The sequence below is a fragment of the Vigna umbellata genome, chromosome 7 (assembly GCF_029865625.1).
Source record: "Vigna umbellata cultivar VRB3 chromosome 7, Vumbellata_1.0, whole genome shotgun sequence".
Classification (NCBI taxonomy): Eukaryota; Viridiplantae; Streptophyta; class Magnoliopsida; order Fabales; family Fabaceae; genus Vigna; species Vigna umbellata.
The window spans coordinates 31,755,132-31,774,808 of NC_142171.1; the positions used below are offsets into that span (position 1 = coordinate 31,755,132).

General features: G+C 33.8%; 2 protein-coding genes across 2 annotated transcripts in view; one reads left to right on the forward strand and one right to left on the reverse strand.

Moving 5' to 3' along the window:
* The window catches only part of LOC124845340 (neutral ceramidase 2-like), a 25,759-nt gene extending 17,667 nt beyond the window's left edge, over positions 1–8,092 (forward strand). The window contains exons 7-10 of the mRNA XM_088094118.1: positions 3,353–3,478; positions 3,571–3,634; positions 3,915–4,084; positions 7,538–8,092. Coding sequence (XP_087950244.1) covers positions 3,353–3,478; positions 3,571–3,634; positions 3,915–4,084; positions 7,538–8,092 — 915 coding nt within the window. The remainder of the gene's footprint in view (positions 1–3,352; positions 3,479–3,570; positions 3,635–3,914; positions 4,085–7,537) is intronic.
* Positions 8,085–18,147, reverse strand: LOC124845339 (Zinc-binding alcohol dehydrogenase family protein). Its single transcript, XM_088094119.1, has 10 exons — positions 17,869–18,147; positions 17,622–17,758; positions 16,706–16,752; positions 13,491–13,816; positions 9,709–9,791; positions 9,546–9,621; positions 9,142–9,206; positions 8,830–8,925; positions 8,551–8,715; positions 8,085–8,316 (listed from the first exon to the last, which is right to left on the reverse strand). The coding sequence occupies exons 1-10, from the start codon at positions 17,933–17,935 to the stop codon at positions 8,200–8,202; spliced, it is 1,179 nt and encodes a 392-aa protein (XP_087950245.1). The 5' UTR covers positions 17,936–18,147; the 3' UTR covers positions 8,085–8,199.
* Positions 18,148–19,677: the final 1,530 nt, after the last annotated feature.

Here is a 19,677-nt window from a genome sequence, read left to right on the forward strand (position 1 = left end):
TCTGTTTGAGAGTTTAACAGATTACTGTTTGGTACAATATAGCTTTTGCGTTTAGCATAAATCTCACAAACGCTTTAATTTGGGAATTGTTTAACATATCGTCTCGTTTAGACCTAAGTGTTTTTCTAAGGTTTTTCCTATGTTACTAGATAATTAGGAATTTTGAGCCTAACACTTATGTTTCTGTTATCTTTATATTCTAGTTATAGCATCTTTAACTTCCCATTTCGTTTAATGTTATTTTTTAAACTTCAAAACATATGAAAGCATTTATACATATAAGCTTTATAGACGATTTTGTCTTAACAAATAGATGAACAAACAGAGGTTCTTAATCCTTAGAAACTTACTTAAGATGTTTTAGTTCAAAAAAGCCTAAAAGTTGGAGTTATGTTCTTCCATGGGCATAATATTGGTATAACACCAGCTTCCAAGGTTCAACCAAGTGCACTCCCTTTGAAGTGGTGTGTGGGAAAGCTCCTTTATCCCTAACCCGTCTTGTGCTAGGAGAAACAATAGTGGAAGCAGTGGCACAAGAGCTACAAAATAGGGATAGCAAGTGGTAAGGGAATTATTGGAGGATCTACAAGGGGGAGGGCCAATTTCTTGTCCCGTCAAAGTGTTGAAAATGAGAACAAATCAATTATAATAAGAACTAGTGCCACAAGTTCTCATTGAGTGGCAAGAAGGAGGACTGAAAGCTACTACATGGGAGGACGAGGTAACCATAAGGGAATAATTTCTATACTTTCACCTTGAGGACAAGGTTGTTCAATGGTCGACGAGTAATGTTATGACCTTGGGAGTTATGTAAGGAGAAAGGAAAAAAAAAAGCAGGACATAGTTGTTAGGTGGGCAATTAGGTGGGTGGTTGTTATGTGTTATGTGTGAAGGGTTAGCTATATAAGGAGGAAATAGTGTCTTAGGCAGGACACGTCTGTTTTGTATCTTTGTTTTGATAGGAGTATTACATCTTGTGTGAGGGGAGAAATACTTCCTTGGATGCTTACAGACATCATTCTTGGTTATAAGAATAATTATCGAGTTTATTCCCTTGTGACATTGAGTGTTCTGTGTGTTTGGTTTGCTAACCTGAGTGTGTCTTAGGTTTCTTGCCACCAAGAAACATATAATCTTTACAAGCCAATGAACACTAATGGTTTCTTATAATGGATGGGAGTATAAAGGTGTCCTAATAAGACATACTTCAGCCTTGAGTGTTCTGAGCACCTCCCTTCAGGTCAATTTTTGCCTGAAGTACCTGATCAAGTGGCTCAAACAACATTATCCTCCGCTGCTCATGTGCCTCTTAACCTAGTAAGCCCTTCAACCGAGAGCATGGTCAAGTCCTTGGACTCCTTAATTGCACACACAATATTCTTGAAGTCCTTAGTCAATGACCTTAGGATCTTCCACACAATACGGTTGGTAAATAACTCTTCTCCATTTCTTCTAAGTTGATTCATTATCGCCTCCACTCGAGATATATACTCGACCACTCGTTCTCTACTCTCCATTCTTAGACTCTCAAACTCGCCTCTGAGAGTTTGAAGTCTAACTTGTTGTACATGGTTATCGCCTTTGTAAATTTTCTCAAGAATTTTCCACGCTTCTCTTGAATATTTAACACTCACTATCTTCGCAAAGCCAGACTCATAAACAACTCGATACAATATGTGTAGGGCAGATTGATCATTCACTCGTGATTTTCTCAATGCAGTAAGTTGGACCGCTGTCTGCTCTACATCTTTCGCGAGCTCTTCATAGTCATTTGCTACAACATCCCAAACGTCTTGGGATCCAAAAAGGGCTCTCATCTACACACTCCAATTGTCAAAGTTGACTTTCTTTTTCAACTGAAGCAAGGACATATTGTTTGTTAGGATGATCATCTTTCTCTCACTATCTCTTTCTCACTCGGACACTCAAGCTCTCTCAGCTATGATGCCAATTTGTTAGAAAATGGCACTCACTTAGATATTTCTGAATATGCTTCTGGTGTATTTTCGTTTCACTTAAACCTTACAATATATAGGACTAACATAGATCTTTCATCTACTGACCATAATGTTTCCAATTATTTCAAATAATACTTTATAATGACGGTAAAACACAACAGAGTAAATTCATGACTCTTTCTCTCGTAATGCTAATACACTCTTAATAATTATTTGATAACTCCTAAATTTAAGTTTATTCCAACACTTTATTTGGTAACTATTAATAATTGTTGTCTCGTCCTTGTTTGTTAAAAGTCTTTTAAATATAGACTCAGGTGTTGTATTGAACAACTGATAATTAGATTCTTTCAGAAATTCAAATTCACATTTGTCTACACACTTTCTTTGTTCTTCTTTTCCTTCCACTCAGAAATTCTAACAATTGATAGCGTTTTCTAAGAACTAGACGAAACATACATATCCAAAGTCATTATCCAAAGTCATTATAGGCAATGGAAAATACATAACAATAGAAGGCAAATGAGTTGTGTTCATTGAGACGGCATCATATGCAAAATATAGGTTTTATTTTTAATTGAACTAAGTCCTAGTAAATTGAATGTGGGAAAAATAACAGAGAAGAACTGTTCTTTAATTTCTTAAAAACTAAACTATAAAACATTTTATCCATTTGGAAGTGAGTTAATGACCTTCTAGTGAAAGATAGAAGTTTTCCGGTTGAACAAAAGAAAAAAAAAAGGAGCAAGTTTTTGCAAGCAAGTAGACAACTTAAATTATTTCACTTTTAAATAAGTGAGATCAGAGTTACAATAATTGAAGGTCTTTAAAATTAGTTGACAATGAATCTATAAGATAGAGCAAAATAAATTTAATAAAAAATTGAAGGAGAATATGGTTCTTGAAAATTTGCAACCAAAGAACATTTTTGAGGAAATGCAAAATTATGGCATGACAATTAGTTCTGTTCAGTTCATTGTTATGAAGCAACCAAATTATCATAAAATTGTTTTGAATCTTGTTGAAGAACTAAAGAAGTAAAAATGAACAACTTAATGCTAAAATAATTTTGTTGTGAATTCAAATGGGTAATTAAAATACTAATGTGACATATCAGATGAATTATTCTTTTTTAAAATGTAAGAATGAAAATCAAATAGTAACCATTTGATATTACCATACATAGTTAAGATTAAAACACAAAAAAGTAATGTTAAGTTTTTAAAGTTACATGACACTTTTAAGTGAACGTGAATACAAATAACTTGTATAATTTGACTCACTTTTGAAGTACATTTAGCCAGCACTTAGAAACCTCCCCGTTTATTCTTGATTATTTTATTTCTTCATTTTTTGCCAATGTGCTATTAAATAAGAACCATTTGTTCATTCAGATTAATCCATTTTGGAAGAATTTGAGGGATTCCCTGAAAGAACCAAGTCAATATCAAGTGGACTGCCAAAACCCAAAGCCAGTTTTGCTGAGCACTGGCGAAATGTTTTATCCTTATGCTTGGGCGGTAAGACTACATGTTAGCTACTTTTGTGAATAAGGGTAACAACTATCTGCATAGTAAAGTACTGATCAAGAATATTTTGGATGTTGGTACAGCCAGCAATTCTTCCAATTCAAATCCTAAGATTGGGAAAGTTGATCATTCTTTCTGTACCAGGAGGTTTGTAATCTTTAATTGTGAAATCTGAGATTGAATAGGAAACAAAATTTGGGTTTTAATTGGCTAAAACTAATACAACTCTTCCAAAAGTTCATTTGAACTTATGCAACGACTTAGTTTGTTTCAGTTTTTCTTGCTATTTTTTCCTGGTAGGTGGTTAGGAAAAATGAATCCAAACAAGCTTTGCTCTTTTATATGAATACATGCTTCAAGATGATCTGCATAATTGTTAAGTACAGAATGAAACACAAGTACACGCTCTAACTCTTGAGTATTACAGAGTTTACAACAATGGCTGGCAGAAGGCTAAGGGAGGCAGTGAAGGAGACATTAATATCTAGCAGCAATGGAGAATTCAATGACAAAACACATGTGGTTATAGCAGGACTTACAAATACTTACTCACAATACATTGCTACTTTTGAAGAATATCAGCACCAACGGTACGAGGTATGATGAATACAGGTGGATTGAAATTCATCAAGTTATAAAAAACTTATTAGATATTATATTTAATAGAAGCAATTGAGGTGAAGGAATATCTATCTTAAATTTCATGAGTGGTAACAAGCTAACTTACTTAAGCCTATATAATATCAACTTAATCAAAGTACTTTATTAACCTGGAATTATACCATAATCAGGCATAAGAAAGCAGCACATACTGCTAGCAAATCATACTTTTTGTGTATAAAACTGATTTATTTCTGTGTCTTATTTCATGTCAACTCAACATTACAATTTATAGTACAAACATTTGGCTTTTCATCTCGAAGCCATAATGTCTCCAATTATTACCAAACATAGCACTATAATGACCATTTATACTAAAACATAACGCATTAACCTCCTGGATTTTGCTCTCCTAAAACATTAAAACATTACTTCTCATAATAACTGTCAAATAAGCTTAGGTAACCTTGAAGGTATTTCCAATTGTAGAAGCAAATTCCTAATACTCTAACTTGGAGACCAAAGTAAAATCCTCTTCATTAGGAGGATGATACATGACCACTAGTAAGGAGAAATCTTCTCCATTAGGAGCATGACACATGATCACTACTAAGGAGAAATCCTCTCCATTAGGAGCATTCCACATGGCAAGAGCATGTGTCTCATAAAAGAGAACAACTTGGAGACCACTCTAGCCAGGCTCACAAACTTCTAGAAGGTTTGCTCTCCAAGCTAAGTTTTTACCCTGAATCCATGTCTCCTTAGGGCTCATCTCCTCTAGGCCTAAAACCACCAGTTTTTAAGCTTCCTCTTTCAGTTTCTAAGCTCTTTCTTCTAGTTTTCAAGCTCCTCTTCTAGTAGACATCTCCTCCGAGCTATTCCATTTCCATTCATTCTCCTTGTCAATTTTAACATCTCAACTTACAATGACCTTTGTTGCTATTAGGTTACACAGCTTCTAAGCTTTTGCTTTTTCATCATACCCAATAAAAATATATTTCTTACTACTATCTTCAAGTTTGGTCCTATGTTGAATAGGAACATTACCTTGACCCATGTTGTTGAACATTTAAAGGTGAGTCACACTCGACTTCTTTGTACTCCAAGCTTCTTGTGGTGTCTTCTCGTTTCACTTAGCATATGGGCACCTACTTTGTACATAAATAGCACACTGTATTGCTTCTGCCCAAAACTTCTCTAGCATACTTTTACTCTAAAGCAAGGTCCAAACCATATCAAGAATGGTTCGATTTTTCCTCTTGACTACACTATTTTGTTGTGGTAAGTACAGAGTTGTCAAGTATCTCTTTATGTTGTGATCCTCAAAATACTTCATGAACTCGACTGATGTGAACTAGCCTCCCCTATCAAATCGAACAACTTCAATGTGCTTACCAATTTCATTTTCAACCATCATTTTGAACTTCTTAAACACCTTAAATACCTCATATTTTTTCCTTAAGAAATATGCCCACATCTTTCGGGAAAAGTCACCCACAAAAGAAATAAAGTACCTCTTACCAGTGAAGGATTTAGGGGTAATCAACCCACACAGGTTGGTATAGACCAATCCGAGTTGTACATTTGCTTACTACTCGGCTCTCTTTGGAAACTCTGTCCTTGGATGCTTTCAGAGTATACACTTCTCACAAAACCTTTTGTCAAATTCCATACCTGGTAATCCGTGCACCAATCCTTTCTTTGCCAGCTTGACCAGCCCACCAAAATGCAAATGGCCGAAATGAAAATGTCACACCATGGCTTCATCCTTCACGTTGAGTTTCAAGCACTTCTCCCGTACTATCTTCAACTCCAATTTCTACATCCTGTTCTTCTTTATTTCTGTTTGAGCAATCAAGCGGCCAAATTTATCTTTTAAGTATAATACTCGGTGTTTCTCATGACTGAGTTGTCGTTCTCCATTATTTGACCCATGCTTAGTATATTGCTCTTGAGATCGGGTACATAGTAAATGTCTCTAATTACTCTGACTCGGCCATTCTTCTGCAGGTACCAGATTGTACCTCGCCCTTTTACTGCCACCTTGAAATCATCTTCAAATGATACATGCCCGATCTCAACTTTGGAGAGCTCTTTGAACAAATTCTGATCACCGCACATATGATTACTCGCTCCTGTATCAAGATACCAAACCGAGTTGTTTCATCAGCTCAAACTTGCTTGGCTTCCGATCTCCTTGAGATCATACAACTCGGACTAAGATCGACATCTGATCTCCTCAACATCCTCAATATCCCTATTTCTTCCTCAACTTCTTCAATAAGGAAGTTTGTCTCCTTCTTTCTCTCAAACTGATAGTACTTCACTAAGTGATCGACCTTCCCATCATTATAGCAATTGATCGATCTACAATCATTTGCATAGTGGGTGTACTTGCCACATTTAAAGCACTTACCTCCTGAGCTGTTTGACTGACCTCCTTGGCCTCTCCCTTCTCCTCGACCATACCAATTCTGCAGACTAGACTTCTCTTTACCATCTTCATAATCACCTTGGCCTCAACCTCCTTGTCCCTGACTTTCTCGACCTCTTCCACTAGGACCTCAGCCTTGAGTGTTCCAAGCTTCTTCCTTCACATCAAGTTTTTCTTGAAGTGCTTAATCAAGTGGCTCCCACTTCTCTTTCCTTTTTCGCTGCTCGGTGCCTCAAGCAAGCTCTTCCACCAGAGCATTGACAAGTTTGAAGTCGAACTTGCTTTACTCGATCATCCCCTTTATATGTCTTCTTTAGTATCTCCCACATTTCTCTTGAAGATGTAGCGTTTGTTATCTTCTCAAAGTCGGACTCATCCACAGCTCTGTACAACATGTACATAGCTATTTTGTCCTTTACTCGCATTTTTCTCAATGCAGCAACCTGGGAAACTGTTTGTTCTTCATTGTCTATTGGCTCTTGGTACCCATTCTCAACTACATCCCACGCATCTACAAAGAAGATCCTTCATTTGTAGACTCCAGTTACCATTCAGTGTTGAACTAGGGCAAGGAGACACTATTTGCAAGGTTAGTCATCTCAATATTTCTTTCTCAAACACTCAATCTTTTCACTTAGACACTTAGGCTCTCAAGCTCTGATGCCAATTTGTTAGCAAATCACACTTTTCATATATAAAACTGATTTACTTTTATGTGTCTTATTTCATGTCAACTGAACATTATAATTTATAGGACAAACATTTGGCTTTTCATCTCTAAGCTATAATGTCTCCAATTATTACAAAACACGACACTATAATACCATTAATACCATAACATAATAGACTAAACTCCTGACTTTTGCTCTCCTAAATCATTAAAACAATATTGCTCATCATTACTGTCAAATAACTCCTAAATTTAAGTTTTTCCGAACACATACTACCATAGCTTTTAGGCTTATCTTTGAGAAAAACTATAACTAAATTATTGCTAATTAATAATATAATCTCAGGCTGCCTCCACGCTGTATGGTCCTCACACATTGTCAGCATACATCCAAGAATTTAAGAAACTAGCACAAGCAATGGCTGAAGGACAGAACATCACTACAAAAGGTCCCTCTCCACCAGATCTCTCATCTGTACAAATAAGTCTATTACTTGATCCGTTTGAAGACTCACCTCCTGAAGGAATCGAATTTGGTGACATAAAAGAAGACATAGCCTTTCCAGAAAGAGGCTATTTTAGGAAGGGAGATACACCAAGTGCTACATTCTGGAGTTCTAATCCAAGATATGATCTTCTGACAGAGGGCACATTTGCTGCAGTGGAGAGGCTGCAAGGGGAAAGATGGATTGCTACATATGATGATGATGATTTAAGCTTGTTTTTCAAGTGGAAAGTAGATAATAGTTCCATGCATGGATTAGCTACAATAGAATGGGAAATACCATTTGGCTCTGTTTCTGGAGTATACAGACTAAGACACTTTGGAGCAACAAGGAGCACCATTACCTCCCCTATTAGTTACTTCACTGGTGCTTCAAGTGCATTTGCAGTGCAGTAAAATAGAAGCTGTTTTATTGAATATGTTTTATCAAATACATAAAATCTGGGAATAAATGTTTCATGTTGCATAACATCATCAAGGACTAGGAATGCTTAACAATGTACTCATTTACCCATCCAAATCACACATCGAAGACACTTTCCTGTACTCAATAAATCAAAAGCTTTGTTGATGTCCTTAAACTCCACCTCATGAGTGACAAATTCATCCAACTGCAATTCCTATCAATATATGGGGAGAAATTTAATAGACTAGAAATGTCCCAAAAGCTTGATATTTCATTATTTTTTCATTACAAATTTTACATAATTATTTCCACTAATCTAATACATACATATATATATATATACATATATATATATATATATACATATATATATATATATATATATATTAATCTTGATGGGACAGACAACGTTGTTCAAAAGTGAAATAAAAGCAATTGCATACTTTACCTTGTCCACGTAACGTTTAAGGAGAATTGGTACATGAGACTTCGGTTTGAGACCTCCAAACAAGGATCCCATGAGACACTTCCCATCATGAAGGACCTCATGGGAACTGAGATTTATCCTGGCTCCTGGCTTGTCCACTCCTAAAACAATTGTTTTTCCCCAACCCTGAAGACAAAATCATCAGCTTGCAACTTATGCTTTCACGAAGTATATATTTGTGGAGCTCATATTATTGGCAATTTCAAACCAAGGAGTCTTTTTTCATTAAGTAACATATACCTTTCTACAAGAAGCATATGCTTCATGCACCACTGATGCCGTGCCAACACATTCGAAGCAATAATCTGCTCCCCCACCAGTCATCTCTATGATAACCTGCTTAGCAGCCACATTTGAATACAATGGCAATCAAATAGTGAAGACATTGAACTTATATATATATATATATATATATATATATATATATATATATATATATATATATATAAAGTACAATATTAGAAAATTCTTTTAATCTTTTCATTTCATCACATGCAAAGAGAAAGGGATTTCAACAAAAATTAAAGATTGGTGTTTGCATAAAGGTTAGACCTGGCTCACAGGTTTGTCCCCACATTCTCCGGCATGGACAAAATCTGTGACTCCAAACTTTTTTCCTGATTGAAAGAGAAGAACAAACCCATCAAATTTAGAATTCATGCTTGAACAACATCGAAAGAAATCACAAAAAACATATATGATAGAAACTAAATTTGGATTAGCCATTCCAGGATTTCCCTTGTCAGATTTAAAATCATTTGGTATTAACCAAAGTAGTATAAATATATATAACTCAATTAAAAAATTGAGACTCAAAAAATTAAGAGTCAGCCTTAGTAGTCACTACAATATCCTTTGCACCCTTACATCTCTTTCTCCTTTTTTGTAGCTTAATAATTGGAGCATGGTTAACAATAAATGGTTACTATGATGTTACTAAACAAACAGTGCATTACCAATTTCAAATTTTTCTGGATTGACGTCAACACCTATAATCTTAGTTGCTCCACAAAGTCTTGCTCCCTCTGCAACCTATGCAGGCAATGAATTGCAACAAGCATTTTAGCACAGATAACCAAAGTTACAAAGAAAAGTAAACATTGTTGAAAGAGTTCATACTGCTAATCCAATAGACCCCAGCCCAAATATGGCTACTGTAGACCCTGCTTCCACACCAGCGGTTCTCCAAGCAGCACCTACCCCTACATGTGGAAGCAGCATTTTATAACATTCAATAAAACATCGGTGTGATTTGCTAATATGATATTACATTTCAGCTTATGGGCAAAGTTGTACGTTAGATTTCAGCTTAAGGGTAGCTTAGATGCTCGACATATTTATATATTTATATTTTTTTTATACCTTATCTTTACACTCCATGCTAGTAATGCCTAATATCATAAACCCAGATTCTCTTTTTTTTTTGGCTTTTCATCCTTCTGTTTTATTTTTATCATGATATTTATGATTGGGAGTTACTGTTTTATTATAAAACTGTTTTTCTTTTTAATTAACTGTTTTCTTAAATTTAATCGTTTTTTTAAATTATCCGTTTTTTAAAATTTAATTATTTTTTAATTATAAAACTATATATAAAATAAATAAAAATTAATTACAATACAATTATAAAACTTATTCATATTTAACTTTATAATTATAATAATAAAAATAATAATTATAACAATTTTATTATTCTTTACTATCTAAAAATAAATAAACCCACGTGCACATAACATAAGTATTTTCACTTGTACTTAATATAAAGAAAATTAATATTAATATACAATTAAACCTTAAAGCAATTAGTAACGATTTTAAATTTACAAAACCAAAAAAAAAAATAAAGAATAAAAGACTTTTTTAAAATTTACAAAAAGTTAAACAAAAGGTAAAACGCTCCCTTAATTACATATTAATATTAATTTTCATTTTAATAAACACAAACCAGTAAAATCCAAACACGTGTCGTTAGTGGAATTCACGTGTCAAGAGGAAGGCTCGACACTCAGGTGACGAACGCCAGGTGTCAAGCGAAGGAGACTCGGAAAATCAGTTAGTGGAAAGCAGGTGTCGACTGAAGAGGGGACGTTCGTTGTGACGGATGCAGCAAAACTTGGATTTTCAGAAAATCTGCTCCACTCTCTGCATGCACCCTCTTTTCACGTTTCTGAAGAACCTCATTTTTTCCTCCTTCTCTCTACCTCCTCTTCATCTTCTCTCTGAGTAAACACTCACTTTCTCTTCTCCGATCTCCATTCAGGCACCGTAGGAGCACTTCCGGCGTCCCAAGCTTTAGTTTGATCCGATTGGTTTCAAATTCTGAACGGGTAAGTTTTCCTTGTCTTTAACCGTTCGTTCTTGAAAACATGCAAACCAAGTTCTGGTTGCATGGGTTCTTAGTTTCATTCTGAACGAGTTTGGACTATGTTTTATTTTGGTTCGAAGAGTCGTTGAGCGTTGAGGGTAGAAAGGATCGTAGTTCGGCGAACTGAGTCTCAGTCTGTAGGACGTACGTTCACGCTCTAAGGTAAGGGAAGCTTATTTAATTTAATTTGTATTTGTATGTTGTTGTACTGGATGAACGTTCGTTATTTGACTGAATGACTTTGATGCATGATGATTGATATGATTAGATTGCATGAACGTTCGTTTGTTTAATGAGTGGACATGAAATATAGTTGAGTTATGTTTTAATGCATGAAAGATATGAACCTTATATGATATGGATTGTATGAAGTATGAAAGTTGATCATGATATGAATGTATAAAGTTATGAAACTATATGTTAAGAAAGGAGATAAATACAAATAAATTCTGAATATGAAATTTCTCATATGAAAGTGTACGTTCGTAACTGAACGGTTATTGACCGTTCGGTTCTTCTGGTAAACATAGTTGAAATGGGATTCTTTCATTTGGAGAGAATCCTAGTTGAGGACGAGCGTCCTCGTGTGGTAACACTATGCTTGAGCGTTCGGCCAAGCACAGTTGTATCTGGGTATCCTGTGATAACTTAAATCTTTATATATATGTAAAGGTATATTTTCGTTGTTCGTATACCCTACTTCTATAGTATCTGACTATATTTATCAAGCCTTTTATTTTAAGTTCATTAGTGCTCGGTCTTACACCAAGCGCTCGTACAGAGTAGTGCTCGGTTCTACACCAAGCGCTCGTTATCGTTTCTTATATAATTTATGTTGACGAAAAGTAGCGTTCGTCTAACTTAAATAAAATCTTCTCCTTCACCGTGCTCGGTCATTGACTGGCATTCGGAATTCTTGATGTAAATTTAAATAAGCTAAAGATTCTTAAGCGTTCGGTTTCTTCAGGTGAATCCTTCTAAGTATTCTGCTCTGAAAGTCTTGAAGTGTATACGTCCATTTGGTTCCGGCTTAGAGCTTTAGTATTTGGCCTAATTCTTTCTACGTTCGGTTAGAACTCTCAAGGGTCAGTTCATCTAATTGACTCACTTTATAAGTAACGTCCGTTCTAGTCATTCTTGCGATATGCAGTTGACCTCGATTTCTTTCGTAATTCGATAGTAACCCTCTCGGTCTTATTCTATTCTGGAACTAAAGATCTCTCTGTCTCGTTCCAAGTGTTCGTCCTCGCTCTGAGTGAGGATTGAACGTTCGGTATCGAGTATCCATAAGAATCTTTGAACAAAGATGAAATTTAAATTATTGGTAATGAAAGATGAATTTGAGAAAAGTGATAATGAAAGATGAAATTGAGAATGATTATGAATGAAATAGGAAGAGAATGTGATATGAATGAAATGATGTGGATTTGAACGAGCGTTCCAGGGAGGAACGACTCATGGATGAATATTGAAATTGGTAAAGTATGACTGTGGGCATGCTAATGCTGGCAGTTCATCCTGATGTTCCGTGAGTACTCGTCCTCACGTAGAGGAGGATAGGTCATGTGTGGGAACGGCAAGAGGTCCTAGTCCTTAGGGGTACTTTGGACGGAACGGACTAACCTCGGGTGGCAGCTGATGAGAGTATTCCAGTTACTACATCACCCGGGTGCACAAACGCCTGTAGCTACGCAGATTTCATACAGTCCGGACAGTCAGTCTAGTGATAGGCTTGTATGATACGTACGTTGAAATTTATCTGGTGTTGAATTATTGAAATGTATGTTTATGCATGAATTAAATTACATAAGCTTACCCTGCGTTTCCTGTCGTGTCTGGTTTTGTACGTTCGTCCTTGTCGTTGCAATGATCATCCGTGTGGATGTGAGCAGAAGGAGATGAGCTGCTGAAAGAGGCGCTGGAAGAAGAATATTTGGAAGAAATCGAAGTCAAGACCGAAGAGTAGGACGTTCGGTCAATAGTCTAGTTATAGTAAGGTGGACGTCCGCTCACCTTCCCTTTTGTTTAAGTATGAACGATCGGTATTGTTATTTTGTAAACCGGTCGTATAGTTTGTGTAGTGAGGTACGGCTTAAATTTGTAACTCTTTCAGTAAGGCCGTTCGGCCATGAGCGTACGCTCGTCTCTAGTGTAAGACTAATCTGGATTATTATTAATATAATTATTCTATCATATGGTTTATTACTGTATTTTTGGGATGTTACACACACTAATAACTATTATATATCTTGTACTCAATTATATTATCAAACCTGTACTCAATTATATTAATCATCAATAAAGTTTAAACAAAACTAAAACAATTAAATTTATTATATTAAGATGATAAAATTTTCTTATTATACTAAAAATAAAATATGTGAATATTAATTTTACTAAAGCCGTTATTTTTCCTTGAATAATTAATAAAAGTGACTAAAATTCAACTAACGATAAAGAATGTGTTTAAAATATTTGTTAATATTTTTGAGAAGAAAAAATGTTCTTGTATAAAGTAATTGTGAAAGAAACTTGCCTGTTGAAACACCACATCCAAGAAGGCATGCCCTGTCAGGAGGAATTTGTGGATCAATCTTGATAATATTGGCAATGTCGACCACAGTGTACTCACTGAAGCTTGAAATAAACAGAAAATGGCTTATGATGTCTCCATTCTTGTCGGTGAATCTAGAGGTACCATCTCGAGGCATCCAGGGAGACACCTTGAAAGGGAAAATAGAACAACGATTGCTCTTGCTTGATTTGCAATCTATGCATTCCCCACATTCTGGTAAGAAAACTGTAATAACCACATCACCTTTTCTAACTTCAGTTACATCCTTCCCTACACTTTCCACAACCCTGTAATCATATAAAAACTTATCGAAATCAAGCATATCATCAGCTTTTAAGCCTTGTATGTTTGAATTGTTAGAAGTTCACGTACAAGATAAACTAACTTATAGATAAGACTAATTTATAATATATAAGTAGATAATCTGTAGAATTAAATTAGGTTTAAAATCGATTAAATCCCAGAAGCAAAAGAAATTAGATAACGCAAAAGGCAGCAAATAATTTACAGCCATCATAAGACAAATGGAGAAACATATATAGTGACAAAATACTCATCGTAAATCAGTATTCCACTAATTTTGTTGAAACCAAAATCAGACATGTAATTCTTTCCTTCATAATTATATATATTCTTGTTAGAATTTTGTAGATATGTAGGAATTATATACATACTGATAATATTAGAGCCGCTAGACTGATATTCATCTATTAGCCTAAAATAGGGTAACTAATCGTGTATCTCCTCTAATAAATTGAATGACTGTTTTCTAAACAACGAGAATCTACTATTATTTTCTTTCTTTTCAATATACTTTCTTAACAAAATCAGATTCTATTGTGCCATCTGCACATTAGGATGACCGATAAATTTGTCTTCTTTGGTATTTTTCAAATTTGTCTCGACTTTAAAAAAAATCTCTATATTAATTGAATATATATAGATAATACTTAAATTTTAAAATTAAAAAATGAGCATGGGTAAATCGTCTCCATCCTTGTGCCGTCCTTGTACTCACTTCCGTATTTGTCTCCCGTTTTAAGTTATAAGGTAATCTAAGAAATTTATTTTGTTATTCTTTTCCGGTAATCCTTATTACTTTATTTTGTCTCATAAATCTTCATTTTCTTTCTTAGGTGTTCTTTAACTTATTAAATATTCATAAAATTCTTTCATGTTCGTAAGGCATTTTTTCTATTACCACAATTTCAATTATAATTTTTTTCTTTGTTTGACATTTGAGGATATCTAAACCTCAATTTCATTAAATCAATTAGTTTCTAAGATACACATTTCATTATTTTATTCCTTTTCAGTACTTTTATTTATTGTTTCTTTTTTCATACAAGAATATCTAAATTTTAAGTGTTCAATTGATTAAACTCTTATAATATTAAGATAGCAAAGTCAGTCACAGTCCACAAGCTAACCTGCCAACTCACCTTACCTAGCTCACCAAATTTGCAAATCAAAGGCAGATCAAGGTGGACTAGCTTGGAGGCCCATTTTCTTTAAAATTAAAATTTAAAATTAAAAATAATTTGAAATATTAACATTTTATATTATATTACTTGAAGGCATGGTAGTAAGTATTGTATGATACACATATGAATAATACGATATCATAGGATTCTCCACCTCCATCATAAATCCCTTGAAAACTTATTTTTGCTTTCGTATAGTATGATTCGATCTCCAAATCGCATGAGTTATTCTGAATCGGATTGAATTGTGGCTTGAGTTACAAAATCCACAAGCATTGTTGTTAAAATCATGACTAAAATCACAATTTGAATAGTTCTGGTTGCTCATCACCATCACACTCACCAACGATTGTTATTCTTATTAAGAAATAAATTTTAAGTCAAATTTAATCTTACAAAACAGACTTATAAAGTTCAATTTACATCTGTTTACATATTCTACATTGGCCTAGTATAATAATAAAAAGTTATTTTGTGTTTGCATAAATTGTGCTTTATTTTGTAAACACAGAGAGTTTGTCATATTTCCTATTATTTTCTTTCTTTTCAATATACTTTCTTAACAAAATCTATTGATTCTAATTTTGTTATCTACACGTTAGGAATTATAGATAAATATGTCTTTATGGTCATTGTTCAAATTTGTTTTAATTTGAACAAAAATGTCTACATGTATTACAGGATTAGAGATAGCAAAACAGCTTACAGTTAGGTCGACCCACCAATCCATCTTATCTAGCTTACCAAATTGGTAGGCCAAAAGTAGGTCAATATAAACTAATTTATTAATCCACTTTTTAATATACATATACAATGTAATTTAAATCATTAACCGTTTATAATAAAATAATTTAACATATAAATACAGTAATTATTTTAATTTATCTTATTAGAAGTATTAATTAATCAATAAAAGTATTATAAAATATTTATATAATTAAATATACTTTTAATATTTATATATATAAACAAATTTTAAAAATTAAAAAAAAAAAGTAATCGACCCCTGTTTCTATTGGTGAATCAGCCCGATCCACTCATTTCTCGTGAACCAAACCAAAACCGCCAAACAATCCAGTTTTATCACACCTATACAATATGCTTCCTTTTAACATTAAAGTATTGACAATATCATATTTTCTTTTATATGATTTTGTTTGTTTTATTTTGTAAAAAGTAATTTAATTAATATGTGAAACAATATAAATGTAGATACAAATATATCCATTATTTGATAAACATTTAATAAATATTTAATACCTATTAAATATGATAAAAATAAAGATAAAGTTTTACTTTAAATAGAATCACATTATACAAATAATACTTATCTTACATGTCAATTTTACAACCTAATATTATATTTAAACCACTTCTTAAAGTTAGAATCAGAGCCTAACAACAAGGAACCCCAGTGCCTATATCAGAATGCCATTGGCCCAAATCTACCAACAACTACTGCTATTCAAAATCTTTTACTGTGCTCATTCAGGTTAGCTTTTTTAAGAACTAATTATTTATTTTATTTTTAGTAACATGTTTTTCAAGAAATAAATTATTTCCCAGAAATAATCTATTACTGAACACCTATATAAAGCTCTAGTAGTTTATTTATATTGAATATTCAGGAGAATAAGATAAAGTTTCAGTAAATAAAACCATTATAAAATTGACAAAACTACAGAAACTTACCCAGATGCCTCATGACCCAGAATCCTTGGAAAAATGGCAGGAGGAACCTTCAAAAGAAAACAAAAGTACAAAACAAAAATCATATAGTTTGGAGCTGCAATGTCTGATCTGCTTAGACATGTTAAAATGAGTTTCTTCTTAAGCACTTTTAAGAGATAAAAATATAAAAAAAAAATTGAAATAAATTTCTTCACAAATTAATTTATGTATAAGTTATTTATAGAACCTCTTTCATATAGTTTATTTAAATTTTTTTAAAACTTTTTTATAAATTAATCTTAATTAATGGAGAAGCTCATTTATTTTATTTAAGTTTTTATGGGTGGAATTACAAAGTTTTATATTGTGTTTGGATGAAAATTTATAGAGAATTATTCACTCTTATAAAATCTTTTGGAATGTTTTAACATAAAATAGGTGATATGGATAATTTTTTAAAATAAATTAAAATATTAAAATCTTATGAATATAAAATTTTTATTTTCAGTTAAAAGTAAGAATTTCGAAAGTTCTATACTTATTTTTGTTTTTTCTATGTTTTTTCTTTTCATATTTTCTCATCACTCCATCTTAACTAAGATATTATTAGTTTAATCTTATAAAAATCATTGTTAAATTAATTTTGACCGATATAATCGAATCATTTATGATTAAAATATCATCGATTTAATTTCACTGTAAGCAGATATCATCAGTTATGATTAAAATATCATCAACTTAATTATATTGTAACGTAATCCAAATTAGTCCAAAATAATTTTCAAAAAAATCATTATTAACGTAAGTTAAAAAAGAAATCGGATAAAAAGTATCATTATTAAATGTTATTTAATAATAATTAAGATATTTTATTGAAACAAAAATTTAAAATGTAATATATTGGAATAAAACAATTAAAATTGAAATAATAAACAACCTGGAGGTTCCGAAAAGTGAGGTCACTGTGGCAGAGAGAGGAACAGATAACACGAATCCGCACCTCACTGGGCAATGGTGGCGCCACAGTTATCTCTTCAATCACCAATGGCTCACGAGCTTTTCTAGCAACTGCAGCTGCAATTTCGCAACGAAAAGAAATTCAGAAAACGCTCTGATGATAATCAAACCTCAATCGAAGAGTTTGTGAGAAGTAAACATTAAGAAATCGACGGAAGATGGCATACCTTTGCATCGTATTGGTTTTCCTTCGGTTGTTGAAGCAGGAGATGAAGCCTTGTTGTTATCTTCCATGGCCAACTGTGGAAATAGGAACGGTGGTTTGGGAAGAAGATGAATAGCCACCTCTTATAGAGTCACCAAGATCCTCTCACGTGCTCCGCTTCACATTTAATGGAAAGCCATAAATGACAGAAAAAAAGTGGTAGATAGCTTGTATATTGTTTTCTTTTTTCTTGGATGATATTGCCACGCCAACTAAAACTTTTGAAAAAACATAAATCCAACTTGTACCTTTCCTCACAATTATCAAGCGTAGATAGAAATAGGTTTAGAAATTTGAGTGCCTAGAAATTGAATTTCTACCTGTCAAATAAATATATTAAAGAGTAAATTTAAGGTTTAAACCCTCAGTTGGTCCTCTTATTTATATGGAAATCTCAAATGGGTCATCGTTTTTTTTTTCGATCTCAATTGGGTCATATTTTTTTGTAAAAATGAGCAAATTTTACCCTAACCGTTAAATTGTTCCAAATGGCGTTAAATTAGGTTGAGTTGTATTTTTTGCATTGATGGCGTAGCATTATGCATTTAATTGAACGAGTGATGTGTTTTAAAATCATCAAATCTCTGTGGCTACAGTGCTTCTTCTTCCTCTCCTTTCACCTCTTCCGCTCCTCTGCCCAAGCTGCTTCGTTTCCACTCCTACCTTCAAACCCTCACTGAGGTGCTTGGACTAAACTTGAGGTGACATCCAGCTATCTTCACGCACCCAGCAGCAGCGTCAACCCACGCGGACAGCAAGTGTCACGGTCTTGGTCCAAGGCAGCAGCAACGGAGGGTAGCGTCAAAAAGAAAAAAAAAGGGGCTTTTGGCTGGAAAAAAACGAGCACGCAGCAGACGCCAGGAAAAAAAACAATTCATTTCTCCATTTATGAAGAGCCCACGGACGAGGTGATGAGTAAGCAGTCCAGCAAGGATTGGGGAAAGAAAGGGGTAATTGAAAGAGAAGGGTCCAGCTGTCACTGGGGGGCTTCACGGATGTTTTCATTATTTTTGGAGAAAAGCATGGATTGAGTAGAAGAGTGCACGACGCCTGGGAGGCATCTTCTTCATTTTAAGGTTGCTCCAGCTGCCACGAATAAGATGATTATATTCGAAAGAAAGACAGATACATCATAGAAACTGCATCAGTTGACAGCCTAGAGCATGACTGTAGCTGTTCCAGATTACATTTGACTGTTCCAGATTGGGGTTTCTGTTCCAGATTGGGGTTTTTGTTCTCACATGACGGTAGCGTTTTTGAGAGGGAGAAAGGGTGTGTCTGGGGAGTGAGGGTTTGAGGGTGGGAGTGGGAAGAAAACAACTTGGGCGGAGGAGCGAAAAAGATGAAAGGTGATCAGTGGTTGGAGGAAGAAGAAGCACTGTAGCCAAGGAGATTTGATGATTTTAAAACACATCATCCATTCAATTAAATTCAATTAAATGCATAATGCCACGCCATCAATGCAAAAAATACACCTCAACCTGATTTAACGCCGTTTGGAACAATTTAACGGTTAGGGTAAAATTTGCTCATTTTTACAAAAAATATGACCCAATTGAGACCGAAAAAAAAATGATGACCCATTTGAGATTCCCATATAAATAAGAGGACCAACCGAGGGTTTAAATCTAAATTTAATAAGGTTTTATTTTGGAATTGTCTAAAATTAATATTGAAATAGTCCAAAATACATTTTGAAATAATCCAAAATATATCTATTAAGTTTTTTCACGAAATTGTAATTAATCTCATCAATTTGATATTATGATTA